This window comes from Elgaria multicarinata, chromosome 1 (genome assembly GCF_023053635.1).
Source record: "Elgaria multicarinata webbii isolate HBS135686 ecotype San Diego chromosome 1, rElgMul1.1.pri, whole genome shotgun sequence".
Lineage (NCBI taxonomy): Eukaryota > Metazoa > Chordata > Lepidosauria > Squamata > Anguidae > Elgaria > Elgaria multicarinata.
In genome coordinates this window covers 5,076,646-5,095,247 of record NC_086171.1, presented here as the reverse complement: position 1 = coordinate 5,095,247, position 18,602 = coordinate 5,076,646, and the positions used below count along the sequence as shown (strand labels likewise).

Sequence of the window (18,602 nt, the reverse complement as noted above, 5' to 3'; positions counted from 1 at the left end):
CTCTCTGGGCAGTTTACAAAAGTTAAAAACAGTAAACATTAAAAAAGTATACAAAATTTTAAAACCATCAGAAACATACAAACAACGGTATAAAAACAACAGTATCCATTTAAAAACAACAATTCTGGGGGCCGTTAGAAAACAAACTTAGCGTTGTTAAATGCTGTTAAATGCCTGGGAGAAGAAAAAATGCCTGAAAGATAACAGTGTTGGTGCCAGGCGAGCCTCATCAGGGAGATCATTCCACAGTTGGGGGGCCACCACTGAGAAGGCCCTCTCCCTTGTTGCCATCCTCCGAGCTTCCCTCAGAGTCGGCACTCGGAGGAGGACCTTAGATGTTGAGTGCAATGTACGGGTAGGTTCATGTCAGGAGAGGCGTTCCATCAGGTATTGCGGTTCCAAGCCACGTAAGGCTTTATAGGTTAAAACCAGCACCTTGAATTGGGCTTGGAAACATATAGGCAGCCAATGCAAGCGGGCCAGAATCGGTGTTATATGCTCAAATCTCCCTGCACCAGCTATCAATCTGGCCGCTGTATTTTGCAAAAGCTGCAGCTTCTGAACCATCTTCAAAGGCTGCCCCATGTAGAGGCCATTGCAGTAATCTAATTGGGAGGTTACCAGAGTTACCAAAGTACTCTGTCTTAGGCCATTTCTACACCTGCCTCCCCCCCCCCCCCCGTGATCGTCCTGGGATCATCCCTGTGCATCCAAATGACACACAGAGGATCCTGAGAGCAGGCAGGATCCATTTGCCTGGGATAATCCTAAGGTGTAGAAAGGGCCAGTATTGCATTGCAGATTCGCCTGCTCCACAGGTGCTAAAACCCTACTCCTTAGCAAGGATTTAAGGAGCGTCTAGCTCCTTCGCAGGTATGTGTGAAGTGACAGCCGTGCAATCTCAGGAACTTTCCATCCACAGAGTTATTATAGGAAAATCCTCTGACTGAATATGCCAAAGGGGAAAGCAAATGAGAGAGTGAGTGTGTGTGGGGGAGAGAGAGAGAGAGAGAGAGAGAGAGAACATACAGATGGAGTGAATAATGCATTATAAACACCCAGATGAAGTGAGGGATAAAATTAAACATCCACATGGAGCCATGCCCAGGAATTGTCACATAACAAGGCCTTTCCTAGGACTGGATTATATTCTGTGCGTTAAAAAAATAAAATAAAATAAATAAATCCATGGAAATAAATCTATGTCAAAGTCCTGCAAATCCATCCTGCACGAAGAAAAGCTCAGGTCTGTGAGCAATATAAATTAAGCAATTAAGCAAATATGAATCGTTTCTCTTCTTTTGTCTATTTATTCTATCGTTGGCCATCATTCATTCTGGTGTCGCAAGTCATCGGGCAGGGCAAAGGCCTAAGTAAGGCTGATGACTGGGTCATTTGTCCATTTTTGGGTACCTAGGAATGATGTCTTGTACCAGGTCAGACTGTTTATCCATCTTAATTAGTGCTGCCCACCCGGGCTGGCAGCAGCTCTTTCTTGGGTCTCAGGCATGCAAGGTTTTCCCCAGGCTACCTGATTTTTCTACCTGGAGATTGAATCTGGGACCATCTGCTTACAAACCATCTGTTCTACCACTGAGCGATGGTCCCCCATTCCCCCAGTTTAAGCAGGCATTGTGCATATCTGTAAACAGGGGATTTGTGAACCACCCAGAGAGCTTCGGCTATTGGGCAATATAAAAATGTAATAAATAAATAAATAAATAAATAAACATGAGGAATAAAAACTATGGCCGTAGCTAGACCTAAGGTTTATCCCAGGATTGTCCTGGGGTCAAACCTGTTCATCTAAGGCCACAGCTAGACCTAAGGTTTAACCTGGATCATCCCGGGTTCGCCCCTGCCTGAGCACTGGATCCCCTGTGTGTCACCTAGATGAACAGGTTTGGCCCCTGGACGATCCAGGGATAAACCTTAGGTCTAGCTACGGCCTATGTGTGTGTGTGTGTGTGTGTGTTTTATTCTGCACCCAAGAGCAATGCTGTGATATAATCAATCACACAACCCAGTATGTGTTCTTCATCAAAAATTTCCATGTGACACCTCCCAACAACCCTATGAGGAAAGCCATCATGATCTCATTATAGAGGACAGAGGTGGAGAAGAATTGACTCCCACAAGTCAATCTGCTCTTTGGAGAATGTGGCCTTAGCTAGACCTAAGGATTATCCCAGGCCAATGGAAGGGTCATCCCTGCCTGCTCCTGGGATCCCCTGTGTGTCATTTGGATGCACTGGAACTATCCCGGGACAATCCCAGGATATAAGCCTGGTCTAGCCATGGCCTCAGTTACCTGATTTTAATGAGTAAAGGCAGTCCAGTCCTGACACAGCTTGGAGTGGAAGCTGGGAAAAAGAGGAGCTGTCGTTGTAACTCTACCTTCTCGCCCTTGACACCAACTCTTAATAGCTTTACAAGTCTCCTTTTTGGTCTCCACCTTTTCTTAGAAGACATGTAGCTTTGCGGTTGAGTTGCCTTCAGAGAACTGAACTGTAAATATGTCTGCTTAGATATCTTACTCCTTCCTTGCGCAGCTCAGTAGTATCTCCAATTTATCGGTGACATAAATATCCACCATATTGCCCCAATTTTTGGTTCCCAGATGCAGCTGAACCAAACCTCTCATCATCTCTGGCCATATGGACAGGGTATGATGGTAGGGTTGCCATACGTCCCAGAAAACCGGGAATGTCCCGGTTTCCAAGCATTTCCAAAATGTCCCGGCCAGTCAGCCAAGAATCCCGGATTCCTGTTCCAGCCGGCCGGAGGAATTCCAACCTCCGAAATGGTGCCTTGAGCCTGCTCGGTGGAGTGTAAGTCTCCATACTGAAGTCTCCTCTAGTTTTTGAGAACTAGTGGAGAAATGTAATTTAGTGTCATTTTTTTCTGTTTGTTTGCTTAAACTGTTCTTTGTCTATTGTTTATTTGCAGGTGCTTAAGTGCTTTAGGTTGCAATCCTATGCATACTTACCTGGGAATAAGTCCTATTTAACTTAATAGGATTTGTTTCTGAGTAGACACACATAGGAGTGCAGTGTTAGATAACTAAAGCTTAGAAAGCTTTCTTTCCTTCCCTAGACCTTTACATATTGTCCAGTTTTTTTTAAAAAAAATATCCTAGCCCCCGCCCCCAATTGTCCTGGTTTTGTGGATTCAGAATATGCCAACCCTTTATGATGGGGGATGTAGTCCTCAAACCACAGGGAACCCAAGGTTGGGAAAGGCCATGCCCAAGCAATGATTTGCCTTTTTGAGCCATTCCGGGAAAGATGCCCTTTTGAGTCATGGGTTGAGTCATGCGTAATAATAATAATAATAATAATAATAATAATAATAATAATAATAATAATAATTACTAAGGGAGTGACTGTACCACATTAATGGAGAAATAATAAAAACCATATGCAAAGAATGCAGCTTCTTTGGGCCTCTTTGCTTGTGGTCCAAAGGTCGTTCTGAACAACAGAAGGCAGCTTGTAACTTAGGCCTCATCTACACCTAGCAGGATATTCCACTATGAAAGTGGTATGAAAGCAGTATATAGAAGGCAGGAGCCATTCGACTGCTTTATAGTGGTACTGAAGTGCACTGACAACTGTTGGGGCCCATGGACACATCTACACCAAGCAGGATCTAGCACTATGAAAGCGGTATGTGGTCTGTGTCAATGGGCCCCGACAGTTGTCAGTGCACTTCAATACCACTATAAAGCAGTCGAATGGCTCCTGCCTTTTATATATCGCTTTCATAATGGAATATCCTGCTTGGTGTAGATGAGCCCATGAAAAAAGAAAATCAAGTAATAAATAGAGGTTCATCATGTCAAACAAAAGCAAATGAACAACTTGCACCTACACCCATGGGTGGAGAGAGAGAGGGGGAGAGAGAGAGAGAGAGAGAGAGAGAGGTGTTCTGTTATTTTAAATGGCTGTTTTTTCTGTTTTGTTTTTTAAAAAATGATTAGCAGTTAAATAAATGTGACTTAAAACGAAATGTTCCAACATGGATTGCTCTTGTTCAGGGTTCCAGAGAGTTAACCATTATGCCCTCCTCCAGGAAACTCCATTGAATGTGTAAGCATGGCTAGCTACCTGCATCGGATTGTACCCTTAGGGATGGTGGAGAAATAAGTAGCTAATTTTCCACTTTTGAACCTCTACGTGAACAGAAACTGAGTTCTTCTTTAAAATTTGCCCTTCTCTGAAATTTGCAATGGAGTTCTCCAGTCACCAAAAAAAGGCATGCAAAAGCATGTATATTAGGGGAAATTGTGATTAATTTTTTTTGCATTATCTTAGGGAAATTGCTTGCAAAAATGGTGGATACATGCTTACGAGACTGCATGTATTTGGAGAGAAATTGAGATTAAAATGCTTATGAATTTTAATTTTATTTTATTTATTTATTTATTTATTTATTTATTTATTTATTTATTTATTGTATTTCTATTCCACCCAATAGCCGAAGCTCTCTGGGCAGTTTACAAATGCGAATTATTATTTTTAAAGATCTGACCCATACAACTGATATCCTTAGTCATTACATTCCATCTTTTACTTTTAGTAATAGTTCTATCCCTAATCAGACAGCACTGCAACAACCATGGCTACCAAGGAAGAACATTGGGGAAACAAGTGAATATCAATATGCCCCTTCTTGTTGATTTGACAAAGGCCCTTTCTACACCTCCTGGCCTTCTGGGAGGGAGGTGGGAGGATCTTGGGACTTCCTGGATCTGAGATCCTCCCCGTGTGTCCACACGTGGCACGTTATGTGCCAGGAGGAAAGAGGCATGTCACGGACGCCATTTTTTCCCCATGAGTGGGGCCGGTTGCTCAAGAGTGAGGCCCCACTCTAGTGAAAAAGTAAGTGACCACGCACCCCTCAACCCCCAACACCACCATCGCAGGGATGGTGAAATTGCTGCCACCCACTCCCCTGATGGGCACAGAGCCATGCGGTGCAGCTCTGTGCCCGTTAGAGCTTCGGCTATGGGGCAGTATATAAATGTAACAAATTATTATTATTATTATTATTATTATTATTATTATTATTATTATTATTTCTGGTGCTGCGCTTACTCACGAGTAAGCACATCAAGAGGCAGGATGGGCACTCACACCTCCCATGGTCTCAGGATGGTGCTGAAACCGTGAGAAGAATTGGGTTTTCCCAAGGTTTCTATATTCCTGGGAAAACCCTATTTCCAGTCGTTTCTGCCTAAATTCACTTCTCTTTCCATCCCCCTGTTTCTACATCAATGTGCATCTTTTAAAAAAAGAAGGAAAGAAATCTGCACAAAAACTGCTTTTAAAAGGAACTTGCACATTTTAAAATGTGTTTTCTCTCAAAAGCTCTATTTTGATGCGCTCTCATTGAGCTGAGAGCTGGAGTCAAGCTCTTAGTGTGCTGAGACCCTGTAGATTTTATTTATTTATTTATTTAGTTATTTATTTATTACATTTCTATACCACCCAATAGCCGGAGCTCTCTGGGCGGTTCACAAAAATCCCTGGCTCTGACCCACGCAGGAGTCCCGCTGGGACAGGTCAGATCTATTCATGTCAAAATTTGAACAAGAAAAGGGTGCAAAATCCAATAGATGTTTAGACAGGCAAAAGGTGCTACAACTCCCAGTATTCCCCATTCCCCAGCCAGGTTTGTAAGACTTCTTTCTGTGGGATCGCCTTCTCCCGTACAATCCGCCCCACACACTCAGGTCCTCTGCGAAGGGTTTACTCCAGTCAGCCAAAACTAGATTAACAACTGTTACCCAGAGGACCTTTTCTTCTGCTGCCCCCAGACTGTGGAATAGCCTGCCGGAGGAGATTCATCAGCTTAAAGCTCTCTCTAGCCTTTGCTAGACCACGGGTTAGCCCAGGGTGAACCCTGGGCTCGCCCCTGTGCGTCCAAATGACACACAGGGAATCCTGGGCTCAAGCAGGGGTCAACCTTCCCTTGCCCCGGGGTAACGGGCTCCAGTTGTAGCCCGATATTTCCCGCGGCCTCTGGCTGAGCCCGAGACCCCGAGCGTATAGACCGTTCTGCCGCTTTTCCTGGCTACCGTAATTGCTTGTGAGTAGCCGGGAAAAGCAGCAGGCGGGGTGCAGCACTCCTCAGGAGTGCTGTGCCCCTCGGGGCAGGGGAGAGATCGTGGCGGGGGGAGATCATGGGGGGGAGATTGGGGACAGGGTGGAAGGATTGGGGAAACCTTTTTTTTTTTAAAAAAAAAAGTCACTTTGGTCGATCGTGCGTGCCTGCGCACCCGTCCCTTTAAGGGGAAAAAATGGTGGATGCAACAGGCCATTCCTTTAGCCCGTCGCGTCTGACGTTTAGACCGGGGTGACAGCCCGCGCTACTTGAATCACGGGATCGCCCTTCCTCCCGCACGGATTTAAAAGTAGGTCTAGCGAAGGCCTCTGAGTTTAAGACAGCCATAAAGACTAGTTTCTTCCAACAGGTCTATCCAGATGAATTGTAAACCTAAGAATTTTAAGATGTTGTGATTGTTATTTTTATCTTGTATTGGTTTTATACGCTCTTTTAACTAATTTTATGTATTATATTGTGTTTGGTGTTGTTCCTCGCCTCGATCCAGCGGGAGAGGCGAGTAATAAAGAAATTTATTATTATTATTGTTAAACATGAGTAGGATTGTGCCTTAAATCCCCCAGACTTGTCTCATTCCACTTCTAGACTCCAATCAACAGGGGATTTCAGAGAGTCTTCCATTTCCCCAGAGAAATACGCACAAGATTATCTTTGAGCCCAGCTACTGCATTCACTTGATTGGAGGGAACAAAAAGAATCCATGGCAGCTAAACTGGTTTAAGCCATGTAGACAGGCCTGGAGCATTTACACAGCTAAATATTAATTTCCCCTTTGGCTTGACACCTCCTCCTTTTTTTGGCACCAGTTCTGTGATATGCTCAGCAGCCTGACAAGCAGAAACGAAGCAAGAGGAGGGGGGAAAGTCCTCTGGTATGGGCATGAAGTGATGGAGGAAACCTTTTACCCAGGTCATTTTCCCCCCCGAAGCAGACAGCTGCAGAAGGAGATGGGAGTCATGCCAGAAAAATTAAAAAAAATGGGGAGAGCTCCAATCCTTCCCTTAAAAAAATAAGTTATTCTATTTTGGACAATGACAAAAGCGGAGGAAAATCAACAGGAGCCAGGTAAACAGAAGAGGAGACAGACACAGTTGTTCGGCTATTAAAAGACTGACCCTGCCACCTTGGTGGCCATTCTCCCAGGGAAAGAACAGACTGTCCCTCCGGAGTGATGCTCACTGCAATAAATAAAAGCCAGGGAAAATGAGCAGGTGAGACCCCCCCACCCCACCCCAAACACACACTGATGTCTCAGTTATGCTCCCTTACTGCTCTCGACCTCTATGATCCTGGGAGGGGGGTGAGGAAAGCGAGGGAAGGATAGCTAACAGGATGCATGTTCCAAATTTGACATATTGGCTATGCAAGAGAAACAGCGCCCCCTTTTCTGCCCCATCCAGCACCCCCTTTTCTGTTGGGGTGTTTTAAAAGGGGGACAGATAACACATGTACCGGCAGGCCCTGAAGTTCTTTTGCAGCATTTAACATCATGCTTTCATAGAATCATATAATAGCAGAGTTGGAAGGGGCCTACAAGGCCATCGAGTCCAACCCCCTGCTCAAGGCAGGAACCCACCCTAAAGCATCCCTGACAGATGGTTGTCCAGCTGCCTTTTGAAGGCCTCTAATGTGGGGGAGCCCACAACCTCTCTAGGTAATTGATTCCATTGTCATACTGCTCTAACAGTCAGGAAGTTTTTCCTGATGTCCAGCTGGAATCTGGCTTCCTTTGACTTGAGCCCGTTATTCCGTGTCCTGCACTCTGGGAGGATTGAGAAGAGATCCTGGCCCTCCTCTGGGTGACAACTTTTAAGTCTTTGAAGAGTGCTCTCATGTCTCCCCTCCATCTTCTCTTCTCCAGGCTAAACATGCCCAGTTCTTTCAGTCTCTCTTCATAGGGCTTTGTTTCCAGACCCGTGATCATCCTGGTTGCCCTCCTCTGAACATGCTCCAGCTTGTCTGCATCCTTCTTGAATTTTGGAACCCAGAACTGGGCGGGGCGGCCCTCGGGGATTCGTGGAAGAAGTGCCGCCCACAGGTTGCCCCTCAGAATAAGGTCTGCATCCCCGAAAAGCTTTGAGATAGCGCAAGTGAAACCCCCTCATACACAGCACCATGAGGTAGCCCCCCCTCCCCACCCGCACCCAGACCTCGCCTTGCCTAGGGCACAAAATAGTCTGGCACCGGCTGTGCCATCACTACATCTTATGATAGCGAGTTCCATAGTTTAACTATGCACTGTGTGAAGAAGTCCTTCCTTTTATCTGTCCTGAATCTCCCACCAATCTACTTCAGTTCCCCCCTTGAGTTCTAGTATTATGAGAGGGAGAAAAGTGCTTCCCTATTCACATTCTCCACACCATGTCTAATTTTGTACAACTCTATCATGTCTCCCCTTTCTCACCGTTTCTCCAAGCTAAACAATCCCAGCTGTTATGACCTTCCCTCATAGGGGAGATGCTCCAGCCCTTTAATCAACTTAGGTGTCCTATTCTGCACTTTTTGTGCATGGATGGTGCTGTATCAGCTATGTGGACACTGGCATTCCAAGAATTGGATTCATTCTTAGCGTATAGAGGGATTTTTGATCAATGTATGTAACATTGTACACAGGTCCCTCCATTAAGGAATTTAGAATCTAAATTTGAAGTTAATGTGTATGCATATGAGCAAATTAACTTACTCCGTGAAATGCAAATACATTCTCAGACATTTACAGACAGCGCAAAACCCCTCGAAGGTCCCTTTATGAGGATGCCAAATAAATAGGACCATTTTTCTTAAGTCTGAAATGGCTCGCAGGGTAAACAAACAAATGTTGCTCATCATTGTGGGCAGGAAATGGTCATCTTTAATATTTTCTTGGTCATTGGGCTTGGGAATACAGAATACAGGCCAGCCTTTGACTGTAGTAGAGCCAACAAGGTTTTTTTTTGGGGGGGGGGGGAACGCAGACAAGACCACAAGGATCTGTCTCTTCCGTGGGACCGTTTTAGCAATAATCCCTTGTTGTTGAATTGGTGGAATGCAGGGCGGAGGGCAAGCATCAATCCATTCCAGCGGACTTCCGTGAGTCAGACAGCAGGGAAAAGGTAAGAGGTAGGGCTGTGCGCGGAACCCCCGAACAACTTTGTAGCCCGATCTGGAACTTTCAGATCGGGCCCGGACCGCTTCGGGTCAATCCAACCTTCCCCCGCTCCACTACATGGAGTGAGATCCGCTGCAGAAGCAAGTAAGTGGGGACAAAACGGGGGCTGAATAAGCCCCCCTCCCCCCTGCCCCCTTACCTGGCTCCGCCACCATTGCCACACGGACTGCGGCAGTGGTGCCAGATGACCCCCTCCCCCCCCAACTTACCTGTGTCTGGAGCTCCGGATCAAGGCGAACCGCTTTGCCTCAATCCATAGCTCCCCCAACCCAATTCGGATCCGCCTTTGGTGGAGGTGGATCGGGTTGCTCCACTCCGGATTCGGGGAACCAAAATGGAGTGGAGCACAGCCCTAGTAAGAGGCCACTAATGCCGTCCAAGTTCGGGCCCGATTCAAAGTGCTGGTATTGACATTTAAAGCCCTAAATGGTTTGGGGCCAGGTTAATTGAAGGAACGCCTCCTCCCATATGTACCTGCCCGGACCTTAAGATCATCTACAGGGGCCCTTCTCCGTGAGCCCCTGCCAAAGGAAGTGAGGCAGGTGGCTACTAGGAGGAGGGCTTTCTCCGCTGTGGCACCCTGGTTGTGGAATGAGCTCCCCAGAGAGGTCCGCCTGGCACCTACACTGTACTCCATTCGTCGCCAGCTGAAGACCTTTTTATTCTCTCAGTATTTTAACACTTAATTTTAACTTAAATTTAAATTTTACTGTTCTAACTCTGTGTTTTAATCTTATATCAATTTTGCTGCGTGGTTTTATCCTGGTTGTGCTTTTTATACTGTATTTTGTAATTGTGCTTTTAACATGTTGGTTGTTTTATTATGGTTTTAATTTTTGTGAACCGCCCAGAGAGCTTCGGCTATTGGGCGGTATAAAAATGTAATAAATAATAAAATAATAATAATAAAATGGATTTCCAAACAAACCATAGGGATGTATAAATTGGTCAGTTTCCATTTTCCAAGTTTCTCCTTCCAATCTCAAATTAGGGATGTCCATTTCAAGGAAATCTGGCCTTTTGGGGACCCATCAGATTCCCTTTGTACCCCCAGCTCAGTTTGCATTTGAGAGCCAAGAAACATTTTTTTCCAGGAAATATGGGAACTTTTCTTGGAGTTCCCCCTCCCCCCTTGTATATAGCAACTTGCACAAATTTTCGCTGTCACGTGCATAATTTGTGTAAATTTTGGCTGTAAGTTGCGTAATTTGCACAAAACGCAGCTGCAATTTGCACAGATCACACCAATTACAGACGCAATTTGTGCAAATGACTGAAATCATGTCCAAAATTTATGCAAGTTGCTACTTACAAAAGGGTGGAGTGGCGAATTTTCCCAATCCTAAATGTGCACCTCCTCCTAAATTACCTACTGGCTTCTTCGAAGTTAACACATGGTCAGCGCAAATGAATCTTCAGAGCCCTTATGACAGCTGAAAGACTTATATTATCACATTGGAAGGACAAAAGCTCACCTCCCATAATGCAGCGGATTGAGGACTTAAAACACTATCAACATTTGAACAGGTGTTATATAGAGGCAACTTGCGAGTGGATAAATACATGGATATTTGGTCTGTTTTTCTTGAAATCTATGTTTAAGTCTCCCCCTCTTTTTTAAAAAACGAACAGTACATTTGACAGAAAAATGACGATATTCCCATATATGTAATGTGTTTATTTTTCATGATTTATTTTCTGTTCTGTTTTGTTGGTATTCACAATAAAAATGGGAAAAAATGGTTTGGCCTGAACTGTAAGAATTGGGGGTTTTTTTAAAAAAAGTTCACACAAAAATGTGTATGCATGCTTGTGAAAATTTCTCCTAATACATGCATTCACGTATGCAATGTTGCCTAATACCCCTCTTTTTTTTGCAAGCAATTTTCCAAAAAGAACGTGATTTTGAACCTTTCCCCTACCTCCAAATATAGACACTTTCCATGCACTTTTTTTTGGATTGTAAAATCTGGAGAAGTGCAAATTGCACTGGGTAACTGAGTTTAGGTTTGTGTATTCAATTGAAAGGGTGAAAGTAATCATTTTGGTCAAGAGGGGATCAGAATTCACAAGTCTTTCTGCTTCTAGACTCTTGGCTGCAGAGGATAAAAGCCAAAATCTGGAAAGTGGGGAGGAAGGTTAATAGCCAATTAAATGACTCTTCAGGAACTAATATGGGTGGAAAGTATGGAGCTCTAGTTGATATCTAGTTGATAAAAGAGCACCTTTTATCAGCTTAGGTTGATATGCCAACTATGCCCTTACCTGGACAGAGATAGCCTAGCTACAGTTATCTATGCTCTGATAACCTCTCGTTTGGATTACTGCAATGCGTTATATGTGGGGCTGCCTTTGAAAATGGTCTGGACGCTTCAGCTGGTACAAAACAGGGCACCATGTTTACTAACAGGGACTGGCCGGCGAGATCACATTACACCAGTCCTTTTACAACTTCATTGGCTGCCAGTCCAGGTCCGGGCCTGATTCAAAGTGCTGGTATTGACAGTCAAAGCCCTAAACGGTTTGGGGCCAGGTTATTTGAAGGAACGCCTCCTCCCATATGTGCCTGCCCGGACCTTAAGATCATCTACAGGGGCCCTTCTCTGTGAGCCCCTGCTAAAGGAAGTGGGGCAGGTGGCTACTAGGAGGAGGGCTTTCTCCACTGTGGCACCCCAGCTATGGAATGAGCTCCCCAGACAGGTCCGCCTGGCGCCTACACTGTACTCCTTTCATCGCCAGCTGAAGACCTTTTTATTCTCTCAGTATTTTAACACTTAATTTTAACTTAAATTTAAATTTTACTGTTTCAACTCTGTATTTTAATCTTATATCAATTTTGCTGCGTGGTTTTATCCTGGTTGTGCTTTTTATACTGTATTTTGTATTTGTGCTTTTAACCTGTTGGTTGTTTTATTATGTTTTTAATTTTTGTGAGCCGCCCAGAGAGCTTCGGCTATTGGGCGGTATAAAAATGTAATAAATAAATAAATATCCACAAACCCTAACTCTTGACTCCCCATGACAATTTTAACCAAATGTCCCTTCCCCTATGACTTTCTGAAAAGACAGTGGGACATCACAAATGGTAGGGATCTGGGCCCCCACTGCCTCCCATGTAAAAGAGCAATAGTGGTTTTAGAGCAGACTCAGGGGCTCTCACAGTTTTGGTATTTTGACCACACCCCTTTTGCCATCAGCCCCACCTACAACTGGCAGGCAAGCCCTAAGTGCTATCTCTGAAACATAATTCAGCCCTCAGCCCATCTTGACCCCTGTTCTAACAGGGGCCAAGGAAGCCACGGTTATGTTTAATAGTTACGCAGGCAAGCCAATATGGAAAGAAAGGTGCCACGCTATCATGTACTGAAGTGGGCATTCTTCTCGTGTAGGTTCCCGGCATAATTTAGAATCTTGATGTTTGAGATTTAGAATCTGGGCCCAAGCCCAGGGAAACCCCTGAAGGGGTTGAGGAGGATTTTGATCACTCAGCACATCTCACACGCACAAAAGACACGGTGCAATTTGGGGTCCCCGAAAAGACCCAATGGTCCTAACTCTCCTCCTCACCCCACTAGAGCACCAACAGCAATGAATCAGGTAGTATGCCTGAGTATGCTCAGAGTCATCATCAGAGAACTTGGTTGGCTGCCACTACACCCGTTCACCAAGAGTTTCCTCAAGAGGAAGCATCTACTCAGGGATAATGGTCTACTTGTGAGGATGATGACCCAGCTGCAGCCAGTGAAGAAGCAAACCCAGGTGCAATTGGTGAATCAGGAAGAGCTATTGTATAACCCAAGTGTACGGAACTGGTGGCCCTCCAAATGTTGGGGCCTACAATTCCCATCAGCCTTAGCCAACATAGCCAATGGTGAAGGATGTTGAGAGTTGTAGGCCAAAATATCCTGAGGTCCACAAGTTAGTTAAACTTTGGAATTCACTACCATAAGATGTGGTGATGTCCACCAATTTGGATGGCTTTCAAAGGGGGTTGGATAAATTCCTGGAGGAGAAGGCTCTCAGTGGCTACTAGTCCTGCTGGCTATGTGCTATCTCCAGTATTCGAGGCAGTAGGCCTGTGTGCACCAGTTGCTGGGGGAACATGGGTGGGAGGGTGCTGTAGCACTCATGTCCTGCTTTGTTGGTCCCTGGCCGATGGCTGGCTGGCCACTGTGTGAACAGAGTGCTGGACTAGATGGACCCTTGGTCTGATCCAGCATCAGGGCTCTTCTTATGTTCTGTTTTCGTGAGCAGGGCCGTTGCTAGACCTACCGGGTGTTCCGTCGTTGAGGAGCGGTGAAAGCGGATTTTCCCGTTCAGCCGTGACGCCTCATGCTCCACACCTGCCTTCGATTTGTGGTGGAAGTTTGCGCCGGTTGTGCTGCTGCCGCCGCGAGCACGGTTGCGCAGCCACACCGGCCTGATTGCCGCGGCTTTTTTTTTCGCTTGCTGCACGGTTTGCGCACGTCCGAAAGACCGCAAACTTGCGTAGCCATCAGCGATGCCGCCGCCGGCCCTGGCGGCGGCAGCGGCGGCAGTGCCAGTGCCAGATGAAGTGCTGCTGGTGCTGTTGAGGGTCAACATTGATGCGCTCACTTCCTGATGGGGGTCGTGGCGGGTGTCATATGACCCGAGGTCAATCATCTGCATGGCCACTCTGTGCCTACATCTCCCATCATGCCTCTGAAGTGTCGGCGGCGATGACCGCCTCTGTGCCCTGTGCCCCATCCCAAGGAGCCAACCCACATCTGGCCGTAGCCATGGCAGCAGCCCACAAACAGCTCTGCCCTCTGCCAGCCTGGTACCCACACTAACAGGCAGCGTACAGCACCGCCATTATGCGGCCACGGTAGCTGCCCACCGCAAGGAGTCACCAGCCACTTTTCCGGTCCTCCGGTCCTGTGCAAACTGTCACTGGGGAAATAAAAAAAAAACCACTAGAACAGGCGCACATCCCCCACCCATCCCCCACACACCCCAGCAGCACACTAGCCACTTTTCCGTTCCTCCGTTCCTGCGCAAACTGTCACTGGGGGAGTAAAAAAAAAAAGCCACTCCGCCGCGCTGCCCCAGCTGGCGGACTGCGCGCAAATGGCGGAGGCGGCTTGACTGAAGCCGCTGACCACTCCCCCTTAGCACGCCTTTTCCTGCCCAGTGCGGACCGCAGTGACCTCACATCCTCCCACACGTACTCCGAATTACCGCGGGACGGCAGGAAAAGGCGCCCTAAAACTCACTTTTTTAAAGTCGGGAGAAAGAGGCTTCACCACAGGATAACGGCGGATCCTCGTGAACGTCATCTGGAAGCCTCGACGTGACTGCGGAAGGTAACGCGCGCTAGAGCCTCGTCTAGTAACGCCCCAGGTGTTTGAGGCATGTATTTGAGCACTTGGTTTTCCTTCCAGATTTTTCTCCCTCTTTCATATTACCAGAACCTGGGCTCTTGTCCAAGAGGCAGCTGGACAACCATCTGTCAGGGATGCTTTAGGGTGGATTCCTGCATTGAGCAGGGGGTTGGACTCGATGGCCTTGTAGGCCCCTTCCAACTCTGCTCTTCTATGATTCTATGATTCTATGATTCATCCCATGAAGCAGATTGGTGGCAGCTTCAGAACAGATAAAAGGACTTCTTCAACAGCACATAGTTAAACTATGGAATTTTGATGGCTTTTAAAGGGGGTTGGATTAAGTTCCTGGAGGCAAAGTCTATCCATGGCTACTAGCCCTGATGGCTGTGTGCTACCTCCAGTATTCGAGGCAGTAAGCCTGTGTGCACCAGTTGCTGGGGAACATGGGTGGGAGGGTGCTGTTGTCCCTGGCCGATGGCTGGTTGGCCACTGTGTGAAGAGAGTGCCGGACTAGATGGACCCTTGGTCTGATCCAGCCTCAGGGCTCTTCTGATGTTCTTGTGTTGCCCATTCCTGACAAAAGCCCTCAGTTCCTACCCAGCCATTTGCTGGGTGAGCAGCTGTCTTTGAGTTCCCTGCTCCAGCTACCTCACTCCAAACAATCAGACAAGGAGCTGACATACACACATGTTTTTAAGGTCTTCTGGTTCCTTCTTTCTGCACCTCCTAGGGATGTATGGATTTTGTTAAACCCACTCCGTCTGTGTTTCACAGATTTGCCAGGAGTCTTTCGTTCTATAGGCTGCTGATCAACAGAATTGGATTTTTTAAAAAACAAACAAACCAGAAACTCATTCTCCTTGCACGAAGTTGTATTAGCGCAAAGTCACAAATTTGTATCAGTGCTACTGTCAGGTTGTGTCAATGTGCACGTGCATGAATGCACTGATCCGCATTAGTTAACGCACATGTGTCAGTGCTAATGTTGATTTGTGCAAATCCCCGAGAAGGTGAAAAGCTGGTCTGCAAGTCTGCAGAATCCACACGACTCAGAAAAAGCCAGTCCATTGTGTGATCCGCAGGTCAGATTCATAGAAATCTGAACTCATTTGGATCTATTGTGCATTTCTCCAACATCACCACCTGAACCCCATGCCATGAGACACAGATAGAAATATAATGGGGAAATGGTCCCCCCACTTCTCTCTCTCTCATACACACACACTTGTGGAATACAGGTTTATCAATGGCTATTACCCATAGTATCTAAATTGAACTTCCATGGCCAGAGACAGTCTATCTGTACAAATAATAATAATAATAATAATAATAATAATAATAATGTATTTATTTCTTACCCACCTCTCCCTTTGGATCGAGGCGGGCAACAACATTAGAACAGGAATCAATACATCTTAAAAATTCATGATTTAACATTGATCTGGACAGGCCTGCCGGAAAAGGCTAGTCTTTAAAGCTGCCTTAAAATCACACAGAGAGTTAATTTTACGAATCTCCTCCAGCAGGCCGTTCCACAATCTGGGGACGACAGAAGAAAAGGTCCTCTGGGAAACTGATGTCAGCCTAGTTTTAGTGGACTGAAGTAAGTTCACCCCAGAGGACCTGAGTGTGCGAGGCGGACTGTATGGGAGAAGGCGATCCCGCAGGTAACCTGGACCCAAACCATGTTGGCCTTTAAAGGTAATAACCAACACTTTCTACTTTGCCCGGAAACTAATTGGCATCCAGTGGAGTGATTTTAATGTTGGCGTAATATGCTCACCCCTAGATGTACTGGTGACCAGCCTGGCTTAGAGTGACCATATTTGGGAAACCAAAAAAGAGGACACCTAGTGTGTGTGTGGGGAAGCAGCTTTCTGAGTCCTGCAGAAAGTACGTTATTCCCCCGCCACCTTAAAGAACCCGATTGGAGTGGAGGAGGGGAAAGGATTTCATTCTGCACCACCACCATCCACTCCAATGGGGGCCTTTTCTATAATGTCCACGAATGACCCACTTTCCCCTTTAAGACCTCAATTGGAGCTCTGGGTGGGGGAATGATGTGCCTCAAGAAAGCATGTCACTCCCTCCTGCCATGCTAATGGCAGCCATAAAGAGGAAGGTGTGTCATTCCAGGACATTATTGAAAATTATAGAAAATCCCCCCTGACACCATGGAAAGAACAAAAACCAGGACAAATCCGGGGAAATCCTGACAGTTGGTCACCCTAGCCTGGCTGCCATATTTTGAACTAGTTGAAGTTTCCGAACTAGGTACAATGGTAGCCCTATGTAGAGCGCATTGCAGAAGTCAAGCCTTGAGGTTACCAGCACTTGCACTACTGTCTTTAGGTCTTCTGACTCTAAGAAGGGGCGCAGCTGGTGTATCAGCTGTTATCAGTTGTCTAGGGACAGGGGAAGGCTGACAACTCCATGCCTCCATTCCCAGCAAGGCCAGCCTAAGACAAGGTAAAGATGGTGCACCTCCCCCCCCCAATTCTATGTACAGAACCTCACCAAGCTGACAGTTGACTCTTACTTTGATCCTGGTGAAGAGACCGCATCCTCCACTGCCCCCTGAGGGCAGCAAGCTAGCTTAGGGGGTGCAGGAAAGGCCTACAGCTCCTGCTTTTGTGTTTACTTGGTATGAGCACCTTTCTGAACACATGTAGGCACTGAATGGCAGGACAGAAATTAACGTCTCCGAAGAGGCATTCCTGATGGCCCACTGAGGCAGGAATGCCTCTTCTCAGACCTGTGCATCATCTACCAAGAAACCATGCTCTCTCCTTGGGCTGGATCTAGATTTAGCCATACTTAAAGTAGACCCATAGAATCAGTGGGACTTAAGGTGACCACAACTAGCTCAAGTCCCATTGATTTCAATGGGTCTGTCCTCTAAGTATAACCAAATCCAGATCCAAGCCCTTGTGTCCAAGGCCAAGGCCCTTTCTACACCTAAGAGTTATCCCAGGAAAATAGAGGGATCGTCCCTGCCTGCTCCCGGGATCCCCTGTGTGGCATTTGGATGCACGGGGACGATCCGGGGACGATCCGGGGGGGAAAGGCAAGTGCAGAAATGGCTTAAGTCAGAAAGGAAGCACAAATTGGGTTCCCAACACCAACATTCTTGGTTTGCAAAGAGGCCCTAAGAAGATTCAAGAGAACTCTCAGCTGAGAGTCCACATTCAAGTACACTGTCTGAGGAATCCCAGCCACTGCAAATACTAAACTGGATAGGTCTGAACATATATCGCCTTAAACATCAGGGCGTCGTTCTCCTTTCCAAACCCGCTACAATTCCACCCCTCTAGGATGCCAAAAATGACACTTACTTTGATGTTAGCCGGGTTAAACTCAACTTCCTTGTGGACCTCTGGCTCAGGCGGAGGGGCCGGCTTGGGGGCTGCCTTGGGCTCTTCTTTCTTGGGCTCGGCTTTCTTGGGCTCCGGCTTCTTGGGCGCCATTGTGCTGGGTCGTGCCGAGGCAAAGGAGCAGCCGGCCACTCAGGTGGGGCGATAAAGCAGAGCAGAAGAGGTTTTCCTGGCTGAGGTCTTTATTCACCTCCCAGCCCTTGAATGTCACATACTGAATGTCATTTGGCCTCCCCCCCTCCACGCTTCTCCCCCACCCCCCAAAAGTCACACATACCATGGCTCACAATAGGGCCGTTGCTATAAAAGGACAAGACATTCGGCCCTGCTATTTTGGAGTTGTCACTTATGGCATTGTTCTGAATTAGCTCCGAAATAGAACGAGGTATTAGGTATGGGGTCTGGCGAGAGGGTCAACCCGGCCTTTCTCGGGGGGAGGAGGGGAGAGGGGGCACATGGCCAGCTGCACTCTCCTCTGTATCCATTTCATCCCTGGAGAGATGGAGATGGCAGATTCTTTGATGGCGCTTCAGGAGTCCGAGGGAAAGGAAGGAGGGGGAAACGGTATCATGGCAATTCTGATTGAAACTCTCATTGTGGTGG

General features: G+C 46.7%; 1 protein-coding gene across 1 annotated transcript in view; it reads right to left on the bottom strand.

Annotated features, from left to right (window-relative positions):
- Positions 1–18,208, bottom strand: part of MYL3 (myosin light chain 3) — a 55,004-nt gene extending 36,796 nt beyond the window's left edge. Inside the window, exon 1 of the mRNA XM_063122920.1 lies at positions 17,961–18,208. Coding sequence (XP_062978990.1) covers positions 17,961–18,092 — 132 coding nt within the window. The 5' untranslated portion in view covers positions 18,093–18,208. The remainder of the gene's footprint in view (positions 1–17,960) is intronic.
- Between the last annotated feature and the right edge of the window lie 394 nt (positions 18,209–18,602).